The sequence below is a fragment of the Pristis pectinata genome, chromosome 6 (assembly GCF_009764475.1).
Source record: "Pristis pectinata isolate sPriPec2 chromosome 6, sPriPec2.1.pri, whole genome shotgun sequence".
Taxonomy (NCBI): Eukaryota; Metazoa; Chordata; class Chondrichthyes; order Rhinopristiformes; family Pristidae; genus Pristis; species Pristis pectinata.
This window is the reverse complement of record NC_067410.1, coordinates 7947101-7963182: the sequence shown is the minus strand read 5'-3', so window position 1 is coordinate 7963182 and position 16082 is coordinate 7947101. Positions and strand designations below refer to the sequence as shown.

The following is a 16082-nucleotide window of genomic DNA, read 5'->3' as shown; positions in this document are numbered from 1 at the left end:
GAATTTCCTTTAAAGCAGTCAGTATTCAACCAGCTGATCTCCGCTGACAGAACACAGCCGTCTAATTGATATTACCCATTTTAGACCATTAATTACTTATCACGTGAAATCCTCAAATAGAATTGGGTATTATGGAAGACCATTTGGCCCATCCTGACAATACTAGCCCTTTAAAAAGCTATGCAATTCATCTCTCAGGTCTGCTCTCCCCCCGCAGCCCTTTATGCAATTCTCTTTGGACGTTATTATTGAATCTGCTTCTGCTACCCTTTCGAGCAGCACATTTGAGATCACAGCAACTCGGTGCATTAAAACAATTCTCCTGATCCCATCTCTCCTCCTTTTGCCATTAACCAGGAACATGTGTCCTCTGGTCCTAGTGCTCTACTCTCATTGAAACTGGTTTATCTATTCCACCAAACTCTTTGTGATTTTGAACACTGTATTAACTCCTCAGTGCCCCATGAAGAGAACAGCCCCAAAGGATTTGTGAGACCTTATTTCCCGTCGTAGACCGTCAAACAATGAGACCCTCTTAAGTGATCCTATTTCTTTACAATAGAGCCTCCAGTACAGTAAGAAATAATTGCCTTCACAGTGAATAGACCTCTCAATACAATTTCAAAGTGATTTAATAATACTTTATTAGAAAATATTGCATTTGCTTTTGGTCATTTTTTCTTAAATACACTAACCTTAAAAATGTTCAAAGTGCATTCCTTTTAATATAAAGGCTGTAGAGTTGTGTTTAATTTTTTGCAGATCTGTATTCTGTTCCACATTAATTACATCACTTGATCCACATATTCTGAATATGCATTGGTTCACATTTTAGTTATTGAACAAATCCGCGGGTCTAGTCCACCAAGGCAATAAGTCTATTCAATTGTCCAGTGGAACAACTCAGTACAATATGTGGCATTAATCTGCTCCATGTCAAAGTTATTAAAGCACCCATGAAGTGACCGCCTCTCAGCCAAGAATAAAAAGAAGCACCAATGTTGCACCAATGTCCCCAACACCCCTTCATCCCAAAAACCTCAGAGGAGGAATGGGTACTCTTCCAAGTACCTCTGGACAGGTTTTGGTAATGGGAGTTTGTCCACTTGTCGTGTGGCCTTGTTAATAGTCAATCTGCACAAGTGCTGGAGGGAGGGGAAGGAATCCTTCCTGTGAAGGGGCTTGATGAGTTTCAGGTGGATGGCAGTGTCCTTGGGCGGAAGGGCCGTTGTATCCACTGCCTTGTCGTATCGGTCCACAATGCAAGAGGTGACGTAATGCTGGATGAGGCTGAGGACCTCCCTGAAGGCCAGGATCCTGGGTTTGGCCAGGTAGTAAGAGTCCAAGCAGAACTTGCCATTGCTGTACTCTATGCGGACGTTGGTGGGACCACGGCTGGTCTTCACCGACAGGGTCAGCAGGTAGCTGGGGTGAGAGCTGTCCCGGATGAGGAAGGTTCCCTCCGGCATCTTGTTCAGCTGCTGCTTCGCCTCATTGGCGGTGAGTGAGCCCCAGTACCATCCTGCAGATAAAACGCAAACAGGTCACTTTACTTTACTTCCCACCTGTCCTTGCATCGTGAACAAGGACTCTTGTTAGGAGGGCTGGCCTCCCAAGTTTATCAAGATGTGGTCTGTACAGCGCCAGCGACCCGGGTTCAATTCCAGCCGCTGTCTGTAAGGAGTTTGCACGTTCTCCCTGTGTCTGCGTGGGTTTCCTCCGGGTGCTCCGGTTTCCACCAACATTCCAGAGACGTACGGGTTAGGAAGTTGTGGGCGTGCTATGTCAGCGCCAGAAGCGTGGCAACACTTGCGGGCTGCCCCCAGAACACTCTACACAAAAGATGTATTTCACTGTGTGTTTCGATGTACATGTGACTAATAAAGATCTGATCTGATCTGACCTGTTGTCTGGGAGCCCTGCTGCCAACCTTCCCCCGGCGAGACCCCAGCTCGCCAAGGCTCTGTTCACCCACACAGTCACTGTCCAGGAGCCCAAAGGTCTCAGACACTCAATGAATCAGAATCAGGTTTATTATCACTGACTTGCATGTTGTGAAATTTGTTGTTTTGCGGCAAGTCATGTCACAAAAATAAATAGTGCAAAAGAGCGATAACGACCCTCACCGCCCCTGATCCTCGTTATCCCAGACCCTCGCAGGGATCCACCACTGTCCCAGCCCACAGTTTAAAGCCATCCTGACACTGGTGCAGTTGAAGGCAGTGCTGGGATCACACACTGCAGACTGGCAGGTAGCAAAGATCTGGACAAGAATGCAATGCCAGTGTTTGCGCAGATTCCTCCGCAACTTCCAGCACCGAGCACTGTCTCAGCAGGACTCGATCTGAGGAATGTGAGCTGTGGATCAAAGTCTTTTACCCCATCTCTTAAAGGGACACAGCCCTCCAGAAAACTTCTCCTCACTGTAACTAAACCTTGCTGGAAGGCTTCACTTATGTCACAATCAGAGACAATGGTTCCTGAAGATCTGTGTTTCCCCCAGCAATCCCAAATCCAAGGATCCGGAGGGAAATGTATTTGGATCTAGCCTCAGCCATGTCCCAGAGATGTCCATTGGAGCATCAGCCAAATGATTGCACATAGGAGCACAAGAAATAGAAGCAGGAGTAAGCAATTCGGCCCCTCTTTCCCAGTCTGCCATTCATGGCTGATTGTTACCTTTCTGCACTAACCCCATATCCTTTGATTTGTATAATTATCGAAAGAAAAATACCAACCACTGATTATACTCAGCGACTAGAAGCCTCCACAGCCCTCTTGGGTAGAGAATTTTGGAGATTGACTGCTCTGAAGTTTGTCCTGAGTGGCCAAACCCATATTTTTGGACAATGACCCCTGGTTCTGGACATCCCAGCCAGAAGAAACATCAACATGTCAAGCACCAGCTACAGGAGTGGGCTCAAACCTATGACTTCCCAAGTCCAATGACTGATACTCAGCTGAGCAGGGTTGTTAAAGTTTGGAACACAATAGTCAAAGGGGGGAGCAATAGTGGAAAATGTAATGTTATTTTCAAAAGAGAGTCGGATAAAGCCTCGGTAAGGAACCATTTGCAGAGCAGCGGCTGGGGTGGAGGTTCTGACCTGACAGATTCAGCTGGCGAAGAGTGGTGGTCAGGCACAGCATGTCGTCCTCAGGGTCCCTCCTCGCAGCAGGTTCCACACTCAGCACTCGTCCTGGCGCTACAGAGGCATTCTCCTCCTGGAAAGTCATAAGGGACACGTTCCTGGGGATCTGGTTTGCCTGTTGCTCCAAGATCATGAATATGTCGGATCTTGCTCGGGGTGGATTGATGTTTCCTGCTCCTTGTTGTGCCGGCAAAGGTCTTTAGGGATAGGGAAGGGGTGGGGGTTGGAGTGCGGGGGAGAGAAAAAATGTTTCTTTTCAATATGAGTATCAACATAATAAATACAGCCCACTTACACTCCCCATATTGTGAGAGCAGCAATGTAACATCCACAGCCTTTGTTTCTTGAGCAGCCAGGACCCCATCTCCCAAACCCACCAGTTGGACATTGTAGGGTTCCCATCACTTGAATTCACCCCATCCCATCGCTGCTATAAGACCATTGAACTGTCCCAGAGTACGATAAGATGGACTCTTGACCTCACAATCTACCTCGTTATGGCCTTGCACCTTACTGTTGGCCAGCACTGCACCTTCTCTGTAGCTGTAACATTTTATTCTGCATTCTGTTATTGTTATCGTTTTACCAGGATGCTGCCTGGATTGGAGAGCATGTCTTATGAGGATAGGTTGAGTGAGCTAGGGCTTTTCTCTTTGGAGAGGAGGATGAGAGGTGACTTAATAGAGGTGTACAAGATGATAAGAGGCATAGATCGAGTGGACAGTCAGAGACATTTTCCCGAAGCGACAATGGCTGACACAAGTGGACATAATTTTAAGGTGATTGGAAGAAAGTATAAGGGGGATGTCAGAGGTAAATCTTTTACACAGAGAGTGGTGGGTGTGTGGAACACACTACTGACAGAGGTTGTGGGGGAAGATACATTAGGGACATTTAAGAGACTCTTAGATAGACACATGAATGATAGAGAAATGGGAGGGAAGGGTTAGATAGATATTAGAGCAGGATAAAATATCAGCACAACATTGTGGGCCGAAGGGCCTGTACTGTGCTGTAGTGTTCTATGTTTTCCTCTGTACTACCTCAATGCACTGATGTAATGAAATGATCTGTATGGATGGCATGCAAAACACCATTTTTCACTGTACCTCAGTACATGTGACAGTAATAAACCAATTTACCCAATTAAATCAATTTACCAATTTCAACTTCCCTGAAAAGACACAGCAAAAGCAACTCAGCAGAACCGCATTTTATAATGGATCAAAGAGGAAAGGAAGGTATAAGGACTTAGGGACGGAGAATAATTGGACCAAACCTCATCCGAAGCATCCAATCTCACGCACAATGGTGCCTCTGGTAAAGCTGCTGCCTCACAGTGCTACCCTGGGTTCAACCCCGACCTCAGGTGCTGCCTGTGTGGAGTTTGCATGTTCTCTCAGTGACCGTGTGGGTTTCCTCCCACATCCCGGGTTGGGGGCTCAAATGGCTGCTGCAAATTGCCCCTAGAGTGCGAGTGGGTGGTAGAATCTGGGGAGAGTTAATGACCGTGGGTTACCTCTGGGTGCTCCAGTTTCCTCCCACATCCCAGAGACGTGCAGCTTGGTAGGTTAATTTGTTGCTATAAATTGTCCCCAGTGTGTGGGTAAGTGGTAGAACCTAAGGGTAGTTTGATGAGAGTATGGGCAGGATAAAATGGGTTAGAGGAAGGAGTGAAGGTCTTGGGATGTTTCTTTATATTAAAGACATAATATAAAAAGTTTTTGTTCTCCATAAGGTTGGAGTTTGGGCTCGACCAGGATCGATAACGTTACGTAGTCCTCCCCAGGAGTGTACCCTGTTCAGGGGATGATTGAAGGCAGGAACAGGCATTGGGTAAAATGACCTTCATGGAAGTTTCCCCAAATCCATCCTGAAAAATTCTGAAAATGGATCTTCCTTATCAGAGGCTGACTAACCAGGCCAGCAGGACTTGAGGAAGAGAGGACAGCCAAGTTCCCGTCATCAGGTTTCACCACCAACGGAAGGGGAGGCAAGTCCAGGACAGAGGAGACACAGGGGGACTGCAGATCCCGGACTCAGGAGAAACAAACAATCCACTGGAGGAACTCAGCGGGTCAGGCAGCATCTGTCGGGGGGGAGGAATTCCCTACCGCCCACAGATGCTGCTTGACCCGCTGAGTTCCTCCAGCAGATTGTCGATTGCTCCCGAGTTCAGGACAGACACTGACACATGCGACGTAAACTCAGGCAGCAGCAGCCCGCCTAACATGGGAGATCCAGTGATTCGTGAGACACAATCCCACTCCCAGCAGTCCCAGAACCCCAGCCCTGTGCATCTAGACAAACAGTGATAGTTATTCGACATGCAAGGCTTCACAGCTGAGCCGACTCACGGCTTCCCTTGTGTCTGCACACTTTCTGGATGGTCCCCTGGATGGTGACTACAGTAGAAAGCTTGGATGATGTTTCCCCTGCAGTTATCTTGCAGCTTTCATGGATTCAGGGCTGGTCTCAAAACAGTTTACAGGCCAGCCAAGAAGCATTTGTGAACTCAATTTATTCATTGCGTCCTAGTTTTCATGTCATATTTCAGATGAGACATTAAACCGAAGTCTCGTTCAATCTCTCAAGTAACACAGTGGCGCAGCCGGTAGAGCCACTGCCTCACAGCCCCACAGACCCGGGTTCAATTCTGACCTCGGCTGCTGTCCGTGCAGAGTTTGCGCGTTCTCCCTGCGACCAAGTAGGATCCAAGTAGGGTGCTCCGGTTTCCTCCCACATGCAAATTGGAGATGATTTGGCCCCCTGTAAATTGCCCCTAGTGTGTAGGTCAGCAGTAGAACCTGGGGGGAGTTGATGGGAATAAAAAGTGGGACTAAAGTGGGATTAGCGTAAGTGGGTGGTTGATGGTCAGCATGGGTTTGATGGGCCGAATGGCCCGTTTCTGTGCTGCATCTCTCCGTGACTCTAGCTTAAAATATCCCTTGGCACCAGTTCAAAGAAACAAAGGTGGAATTATCCATAACATTCCATTCACTGTTAAATGCCCCAATGACCTTCCCTGAATTTAATCACCTGGGGGCCGGCCGTTCGTTTGCCAATGGCGCCAGACTGCTGGCCATTACCTCAGTGCTGGTTGTGGGATCTTGCTGTGCACAGACTTTTGCTACGTGGCGGCAGTGACTGAACTTTGAACGTTAAATCTTTGGCTATAAAATGCCTGGTTGGGACAACCCAAGATCATTGAGCAGCATAATGTTAACGCCCACCTCTGGAGCATCATTAGTCTTTCAATGGAGGAAATGCGACCAACAATGTGTGCACAGCAAGATCCCACAAGTAACAGTGCGGGTTTTTTTTTGTTCTATAATATTGGTTGAGGCAGAACTGTCAGCCAAGGTGCTCTTCAGCTGGTTCAAAGGCTCACCTTGGCAGCAACTTCAACATTGCAGCACTCCCTCAGTACCGTCAGCCTAGGCCTTCACAAGTCCTCTGGACAGGGACTTGAACTGTCAACCCTCTGACTCAGGGACAAAAGCACAATCCAGGGAGCCACACTGACACTAAGTGAGGAGCACTGCCACTTATGATGGCACGTGCCCTTGCTGAGCTCACTGGCGGTGTTGAAATCAAGTTCTCTGGACTGCACTGATTTTCACAAAGCCAGTAAAAGATCAGGGCTGAAAAACCATGACTCAAAGTTTCCACTGACATTTAACATTTTGAACTAAAAGGATTAAAATGAGCAGTAGAATGTCAGATCATTGGAAAATGTAAACACGTTCTGGAACAATGAGCCCAGATTTCCACATCACGTCAGATTTCTTCCTTTGCAAGTATTTATCCAATTCCCCTTTCAATGTTGTTATTGAATCCGCTACCAGACAGTCATAGAGTTATAAAGTTGTACAGCAAGGAAATAGGTCTTTTGGCACAACTTATCTATGCCAATCCAGATAACTATCTACATTAGTCTCATTTGCCTACATATGGCTACCTTTCAGATCCATGTAGCTGTCCAAATGTCTTTTAAATGTTGTAATTGTACCTGCCTCTGGCAACTTGTTCCATATACCCACCACCCTCTGTGTGAAAAAAAAACGTGCCCCCCTCTGGTCCTCGTTAAGTCTTTCCCATCTCGCCTTAAACCTATGGCCTCTAGTTTTACATTCCCCAACGCTGGGGAAAAGACTGTGACTGTCCACCTTATCTCTGCCCCTCATGATTTTATAAATCTCTATCAGGTCACCCCTCAGCCTCCTTCGCTCCAGGGAAGACAGTCCCAGCCTATCCAATCTCTCCTTATAATTCAAGCCCTCCAGTCCCGGCAACAGTCCTGTGAATCTTTTCTGTACCTTCTCCAGCTTAATCAGGTCCTTCCAAGAGAGAGTGGTGACCAGAACTGCACACAGTACTTCAGGTGCAGCCTAACCAACCATCTGTACAACTGTAATATGACATCCCAACTCCCATACTCAATGCCTCGGCCAATGAAGGCAAGCATACCATACGCCTCCTTCGCCACCCTGTCTACCTGTGTCCCCACTTTCAGAGAACTATATACGTGTACCCCAAGGTCTCTCTTTTCAACAACACTCCCCAGGGTCCTGCCATTCACTGTGTAAGTCCTGCCCTGGTTTAACATCCCAAAATGCATCGCATCACACTTGTCCGATTTAAACTCCATCATCCATTCCTTGGCCCAGTAGATCCTGTTGTAACCTTAGGCAACCTTCTTCAGCGTCCACCAACCACCAGTTTTGGTGTCATTTGCAAACTTGCTAATCTTGCCACCCTACATTCTCTTCCAAATCGTTAATATATACGATGAATAATAGACGACCCAGTACTGATCCCTGTAGCACATGGCTGGTTATAGGTCTCCAATCTGTAAAGCAACCTACCAATAAACACCCTGTGCCTCCTACCACCAAGCCAATTTTATATCCAAATTGCCAACTTACCCTGAATCTCGCGTATTCTAACCTTCCAGACCAGACTACCATGCAGGACCTTGTCAAAGCCCTTGCTAAAGTCCACGTAGACAATTATCCACTGCCCTGCCCTCGTCGAACCACTTGGTCACCTCTTCAAAAAACTTAATCACATTCATGAGACGTGATCTCCCACACACAAAGCCATGCTGACTATCCCTAATCAGTCCTTGCCTTTCTAAATCAAGTAGACCCTGCCTCTCAGAATCCCCTCCAGTAACTTTACCATCACTTCACCAGCCTGTAGTTCCCTGGCTTGTCCTTGCAGCCTTTCTTAAATAAAAGGCATTATTAGCCATCTTCCAGTACCTTAGCTGTGTCTAACAAAGATACAAAAATCTCTGCCAGGGCCCTAGCAATCTCTTCTCTTGCTTCTTGTAACATCCAAGGATACATTTTGTCAGGCCCAAGGTGCTTATCTAACTTTATGAGCATCAAGACCACCAACACCTCTTCCTCTGCAATGCTGATAGGCTCCAGAATATCACCGTTCCCTCTCCAGAACTCACCAGCCTCCATAACCTTCTCCACGGTAAATGAAGACAAGGAGTATTCACTTAAAACCTCGCCCATCTCTTGTGGTTCCACACATGGACAACCACACTGATCCTCAAGGGGACCCACTCTCTGCCTAGTTACTCTTTTGGTCTTAATATATCTTTCTCTTTCACTTTATCTGCCAAGAATATCTCATGGCCCTTTTCTACCCTCTTAATTTCCCTCTTAAGTGTACTCTTACATCCCTTATACATCTCAAGGGATTCATTTGATCCCAGCTGCCTGTAGCTGACATCTGCCTCCTTTTTCCTGACCAGAGTCTCAATATCCCTCGTCAGCCAGGATTCCCAGATTCTCCCTGCCCGGCCCTTCACTCTAACAGGAACATGCTGGCCCTGAACTCTTTCCCTCTCACATATAAAAGCCTCCCTCTTGTCAGATGTCCCTTTTCCTGTAAGCAGCCTCTCCGAATCAGTGATGTGGAGCAAGCAACAGCTGGACTGATTCTAGAAATTAGTCCAAGCTTTAAATCCCTTTGTTGCTCAATGAAGCCAATTAGATTAAAACAGAAAATCGATGTTGTAATAAAACTGGTACTCAAATCAAATTTTATTCCTTCAGTGATATTTTATTGTTGTAACCTTTCAGACATGAAAGCAACGTAAAGGAGGATAAAACGTCAATAAGCATCAACGAAGCTGAAAAGGGTGTAAATCCTGATCATACTGTATTCATTACTGACTGGAGTATAAAGCATAATTCAATGTGAATTGAAGCACAATTTTCATATATTTTATATTTTTGTAATTCATAATGACAATGAGATCATTCAGTTTCTACAGATGTACGGTGGAGAGCATTCTGACTGGTTGCATCACTGCCTGGTATGGAGGCTCTAATGCATAGGATTGCAAGAGGCTGCAGGGGGTTGTAGACTCAGCCAGCTCCATCACGGGCACGACCCTCCCCACCATCGAGGACATCTTCAAGAGGCGGTGCCTCAAGGCAGCGGCATCCGTCACTAAGGACCCTCACCACCTGGGACATGCCCTCTTCTTGTTACAACAATTGGGGAGGAGGTACGGGAGCTTGAAGACCCACACTTGATGTTTTAGGAACAGCTTCTTCCCCTCCGCCATCAGATTTCTGAACGGTCCATGAACACTACTTTGTTATTCCTTTTTTTTGCACTATTTATTTATTTTTGCAATTCATAGTAATTTTTATGTCTTGCACTGTACTGCTGCCGCAAAACAACAAATTTCACATCATATGTCAGTGATAATAAACCTGATTCTGATTTGGTTCAAGTCTGTGCTAGCCCTCAGAGCAATCCAATCAATCCCATTCCCCACTTTATTTCCCTGCGACCTATACTCTCTCACATGCCTGATTCTCTCGCCTACACCAGGAATAATTCACAGCAGCCCTTTAATTGACCAAGCAGACAGCTTTGGTAGGAAACTAGAGCACCTGGGGGAAACCCACGCGGTCATAAACTCTACAAAGACAGCAGCAGTGGTCAGGATCGAACCCGGGTCACTGGAGCAGTGAGGCAGCAGCGTTATCTGCTGCACCACTGTGCCACCCCACCCGTGATAATGACGCTTACTATGTTACCCAGTGGCTGACATAAATGATCTGGAGTTAGCCTCAGAGTCATGGAGTAATACAGCACAGAAACAGGCCCTTCTATGATAAACCCATTTGCCCAGGTTTGGCCCATATAAGACCATAAGATATAGGAGCAGAATTGGGCCATTCGGCCCATCGAGTCTGCCCCACCATTCAATCATGGCTGATTTTTTTCCCAACCCTCTTCTCCTGCCTCCTCCCCATAACCCCCTTACCAATCAAGGATCTATCAATCTCTGCCTTAGATACACCCAGTCATGGCCTCCACAACCCTCTATGGCAACGGATTCCACAGGTTAACCACCCTCTGGCTGAAGAACTTCCTCCTCATCTCAGTTTTAAAGGGATGTCCCTTTACCCTTCCCCCAAACCTTTCCTATCCATGGACCTGTCCAGGTGTCTTTTGAGATGTGGGTTCAAATTGTACTGCCACACAGCTGACTGAATTAAATTAAATTAATTGTATGATCCTGAAACTTAAAAGCTAAATTTAGAAATGGTGGCCATGAAATTACCAGCCTGTTGCAAAAATTCACCAAGTTCACAAAACTTCCCCATCTCCCAGCCCACAATAACATGGTTGACTCCAAAACTGCCAAGTCATTCAGTTGTACTGAGCAACAACGGGTAACCAGCGCAGCCTGCCAACACCCTGCAGGTCATTAAGAAAAATTACTGGCATTTCCTATGATCCTTCCAGTTGCAGGAGATACTGAAGAGGGAGGGGGAAGTGGAGACACAGTCGTGGTGTTCAGTGCTAGGACAGCGGGAACAGTGTGTTTACTGGGGGGGGGGGGGGGGGGAGGTGGGTGTGTGTGGAGAAGCTAACAAGTGTTTCAATGAGCCAAACAGCCACTTTTTAAATCAGGTCTCTCTCACTTGTAACTAATTAATGCCAGGGCAGGATTGTGCCTTGGTTGTATAGCAGTCAGCACACATAAAAAACTGGTGCAGTTTTACCTTTGGAGCTGTAGTTGGTTAACACTTACGGGAACAGGGGAATTCAGACAACTAAAAAACTAACAGACCTGGTTTGGCTTGTTCCCTTGTTGCATTGTTTGTTGGCACTGAACCCTGGTATTTCACACACACACACACACACACACACACACACACACACAATCAGCTCATGGGCTGCATTTTCTTTCAGGTGCCTTCACCTGTTTAGAAAGAGCTTCAGGACTCATGACAGGTTCATATCCAAGAATATAATGTTACAGCACACCACCATTTTCGACATTGGCAGCTATTCAAAATCAGGGATAAAATACGTCATTTTAATGTTACCTTCTTTCAGTTTACAAAGCCATTGTATAATCCCTTCCACAAAGGAGCCTGCAGTTGTGATGCAGTGGAGCTCAGAGTGAAACTGAGCACTGGTACTAGCAGCGAGTATGAGACAGAGTTCTGTTCACACAGTAGATACCCCGCAGCAGTGCACAACAGTGGTTCCTATTGGCTGAAGGACACCACCAACAGCACCTCACCTACTCCAACCTCAACCCTCTGAACGCACTGCTCTCCACACCAATACCAACCTCACTATCAAACCCGCAGACACAAGGGTGGTGCCGTTGCAGTCTGGCAGACTGACCTCTACTTTGCAGAAGCCAGACAGCAGCTCTGCAACCCTACCCCTGAGCCAGAACCCCACTGAGAAGCGTCAGGCAGGTCTCCCAAACCAGCACTGACCTCATCACCTCTGCAGATCTCGCCTCCACAGCCTCCAACCTCATTGTCCCCACAAACCCACACTGCCCGCTTTTACCTCACCCAGTCCAGATGAAGGGTCTCGACCCGAAACGTCGACTGTCCATCTCCCTCCACAGATGCTGCCTGACCCACTGAGTTCCTCCAGCATCTTGTGTTGCTCCAGATTCCCAGCATCCACAGTCTCCCATGTACCACCAACAGCACAACATCATGGCTGAGTGAGTAGCTGACCTACCCCCAACCCCTAAAAGCTGTTGGTTCAAGTCCCACACCAGAGAAGCACAAAATCTAGGCTGACATTCACAGTGCAGTTCTGTGGGAACACCACACAGTCAGAGGTGCTGCCTTCAAGACATGATGCTGAGTGGAGCCTCCGTCTGACCTCTTGGATACATTACAAGTGCCCTGTGGCTTGATTTCAGGGAAGATCAGGGGATGTGAACCCTGATCGATATCACCAAAGAAGATTCTTTGGCTGTTCAGCTTGTTGCCCTCTGTGGGGGCTTGCTGTGCCTAATCTTTCCCCCTGCTACATTTGAGAAGTGGAACGTTGCTTCTACAGCCCCTTGGGACACCCTGAGGTGAGAATTGAAAAAACAAACTGAAGTAAAAGAAAAAAAAAACAGAAAATGCTGGAAACACTCAGCAGGTCAGGCAGCGTCTGTGGAGACAGAAACAGTGAACATTTCAGGTTGGGGACCCTTCACCTGGTGTAAGTTTGACATGTTAACTGCTTCCATTTCCAGCATCTTCTGCTTTTGTTCCTGAGCTTGGGAGAAACCTTTTTTTTTTCTTTTTCTATAAACATCCACAGTTCACATCTTAACTTTTATGCATCTTCTTCCACATAGTGTTTTACTTTCTACCTCGTCCTTCCCTCCTACCACACAGCCGTGCCGACAGGATCGATCTGTGCTTGTGAGTGGATGAACCGCCCACCGATGAAAAATCCACTCATCCTCATTTTTGCAGGGAAGAATCCATCGTTGACTCCATGTCCTTCCCAACAAGCTCACTCGTGAGAGTGACAGATGCAATGGCCACTAGTGGGGATGTCTGCACTCACTGATTTTTAAGCATTACCAATCGCATTGGGGTAATGTTACACCGGTGCACAATTGCTTTTCTGGCTTGACGAACCTTCCTACACCTTTCAACTAAGGTTAGCTGCACTGTGCATGGACAGAACTTCCATGCCATGAAAGCTTTGCCATGGTAGGAGATGTCCCTGCTTAGCATTCCATACCATCTATAAAATGCACTGTAATTACTCTGGGCTTTGTCAACAGCACCTCCCAAACATGCAACTCCTACCAGCAGACAAGGATGGTGGGCTCGCGAGGACACCGCCTCATTCAGGTATTGGTATTGGTTCATTATTGTCACTTGTACTGAGGTACAGTGAAAAACTTGTCTTGCATACAGATCGTACAGGTCAATTCATTACACAGTGCAGTTACACTGAGGTAGTTACAGAGTGCATTGAGGTAGTACAGGGTAAAAACAATAACAGTACAGAGTAAAGTGTCACAGCTACAGAGAAAGTGCAGTGCAGGTAGACAATAAGGTTCCCCTCTAAGTCACACACCATCCCAACTTGGAAATATATCACTGGTCTCTTATTGTCCCTGGGTCCAAAACCTGGAGCTCCCTCTCAATGGGAGCACCTTCACCAGAAGGAAGCTCATTGCTCATTCTCAAGGGCAAATAGGGATGTGCATTAAATGCTGGTCTTTCCAGCAAAGCCCAGATCATGAAAAATGAAGGTCTGATACAACTGCAGAGATGAAATACAAGGTTTGTACCTAACTTGAGACTTTTTTCAAAAGATGCATACTTTTTCGTTCTGTGTGAAATCTGCTCTCTTAGCGTGCCTGTTCTCTAGAAATGGAATGATGTGTGGCAGTGGGGTCGGGAGAGAAGTGGGGGGGGGGGGGGGGGTGGCGGGCGGGTTGGGAGAGAGAAGTGAGGGTTTAAAAGAAAGATCCGTGAACTCGGAGCTGCGCCTAACAAAGTTTGTTAAACTTTACTGGAAATGAAACCTTCCTTCCCTTTCCCCGCTTCCCGTTCACGATTCAGACCGAAAATTGCAACCTCTTTTGTAATAATTCACAGGCTCAAATTTACATAATTCAAGTCCGCGCAGAGAGTGGATCTTACCGGTTACCAGCCCCGGCAAGTAGCTCCCAGGCAGTCAAAATGGTTTTCAATAATTTCCATTCCAAATTTGCCACCGCTGATTCCCCCAGATCCCAGGCGGGCTCTGTCCACTGCCCTCAATTCCTCCTTCCAACCCTCACGACTTCCTCCGTCATTTCAGTCACTCGCCCTCAGCTACTATATGACACTGAGCTCTGGCTTTTCCCTGTCCTCCTCCTCCAACTTTCACCAACTCTTTCACTTGACAAGCCTCCAGGTGAAGCTTGTTGCGATGTTTGGTTGGGTGGAGGGCGCTGTATGAATGCAACGTGTTGTTGTTGATCCAAAAGTCACCGGCTTCAAAGAGGGTCCCAAATTTCGATTTAGCATGAGGGGGAAGGAGAGGAGGGGCGGGGGTGATCAGAGATCCAACCAATGAGGGAGAACCGGGGGCATCAGTAGAGCGGGGCGGTCTAAGAGCAACACTAGAAGGATATCTACTTCCACAGCCAATGGACAACTAATTGGTCAGCTGGTGACCAGGTTATCTTTTAGTTAACTGGTAAAAGTTGGGTGATGAATGCCGATTGCTGGTAGAGATGTCCCAATGACCAGAACCCAAGGGTCTGCTCCCATCTCCACGGGAGCCCAATTCCAATTTTCTCCGCCGCCCGTGTGTTAACATTACGCAACAAGAACGCGAGTTCACGGTGCTTTCACTTGAATTACCACCGGGCTCGTTCCGCGCTGTAAATTTGTAAAACACCCCACAAACCCGGTTTGGAGACTCATTCCGAAGAGTATTTGTATTATTCCCAAGAAACCCCATGAAATTACTTGAAATGACCAATCCCTTATCAAGTGGCATTTGCCTGGGTTCTGAATCGTGACCTGTGCCTGCTCTTTTGCATTTTTTTTTAGTTAACTTTTGAAACAATTAGCATCATCAAATCCCCAAATTAGTGCCTCTCTTATAGACAGTGTGGGGACATTTAACACCGATTTCACACGCTCGCTGCATCCACCGCACCTGATTGTATTAGGCAAAAAAAAACCCACATATAATGATTCCTCGAAACATGCTTCACACGGGAGACAATTAAAAGGAAAATGTGAATACTCACCCTCGCATACAAAGTAACATGTCAATTCGGTAGGCTTGTTCACTGCTGTAGACGCAAGTTGATGGAGTTTGTTCACACAGTGCGTTCCCCACACTCAAACCTCCTAACTTCACACGGATAATGCTTATCTCCCAACGCAGGGTGGAGGTTGTGACGAAAGAGTGGCAGGAGGAAGACGCTGCAACTATTTTTGTTTTATTTGTAATAGATAATAGTTAAAATAAATAATGTTTACACACCAGCCGTATTTATTTTGTCTCACTTCGCTCTTCTGAAATTCAAAGAGGCAGCTCTGTTGTAAACATCCCAGGTTCTGTCTCCACCAAGTTCAAAGCCAGAATGAACCTTGAGACTGCCAGGCGAAGTCGGCGGTGGCGACTGCCGGTTTTTAGATGCCCTACCAACCTGATTCCAAGAATGAGGAAGGGTTCCTAGAATTGAACGGGTGACCGAGTAACTCAGAGGAGAAAAGCAAAGACTACATTCAGTCCGGGCACAGATAAAAAGGCAACGACGAGCTCTGTCGGATTTGCCATCCGCTGGTTGCGTCTGTCCTTGGCTGAAGTGTGAAGTTGCGTTTAATTCATTGCAAAGCGTACTTTACAGTGACCAGAGTTTCCCCCCCTCCCCAATTCTGAGTCCGGCTTCTGCCCAAGAATGTGTCACAACCGACGACGGAAATGCCTTTGATACAGTTCCAGGAAATTTCCAAGAATTCACAGCTGCGCGTCATGCAGAGGAAGGAGAGCTTGGTGAAGCCAATGAGAAAGCTCGGGGAGTTTTCTACTCGGTTACACCGCGCTGTGCAACACAACCCTGGCCAAACAAACCAAACAGGACTATATGTCAAGTCGCTTCATGCAAAT

The 16082-nt window shown here is 46.9% G+C and overlaps 1 protein-coding gene across 4 annotated transcripts; it reads right to left on the bottom strand.

The window, feature by feature from the left end:
* Window positions 1-626: 626 nt before the first annotated feature.
* LOC127571614 (cytokine-inducible SH2-containing protein-like) lies at window positions 627-15894 on the bottom strand. Of its 4 annotated transcripts, none has more exons than XM_052018160.1 (3): window positions 15217-15894; window positions 3105-3346; window positions 627-1522 (listed from the first exon to the last, which is right to left on the bottom strand). In XM_052018160.1, the coding sequence occupies exons 1-3, from the start codon at window positions 15234-15236 to the stop codon at window positions 1041-1043; spliced, it is 744 nt and encodes a 247-aa protein (XP_051874120.1). In that variant the 5' UTR covers window positions 15237-15894; the 3' UTR covers window positions 627-1040. The 4 variants fall into 4 exon arrangements, with proteins under 4 accessions (XP_051874120.1, XP_051874122.1, XP_051874119.1 ...); XM_052018162.1 differs by lacking the exon at window positions 15217-15894 and adding an exon at window positions 14114-15129; XM_052018159.1 differs by lacking the exon at window positions 15217-15894 and adding an exon at window positions 12014-12987.
* Between the last annotated feature and the right edge of the window lie 188 nt (window positions 15895-16082).

Bases quoted from the DNA above. Each gene is read 5' to 3' on its own strand.
- LOC127571614 (XM_052018159.1), bottom strand. From the start codon at position 12,165: ATGATGTTGTGCTGTTGGTGGTACATGGGAGACTGTGGATGCTGGGAA. The intron at 3,347-12,013 runs GTGAGGTAAAAG...CTATCCCTAAAG, and splicing joins AGACCCTTCATCTGGACTGG to ACCTTTGCCGGCACAACAAG. The intron at 1,523-3,104 runs GTCAGAACCTCC...TTTTATCTGCAG, and splicing joins TCGCCAGCTGAATCTGTCAG to GATGGTACTGGGGCTCACTC.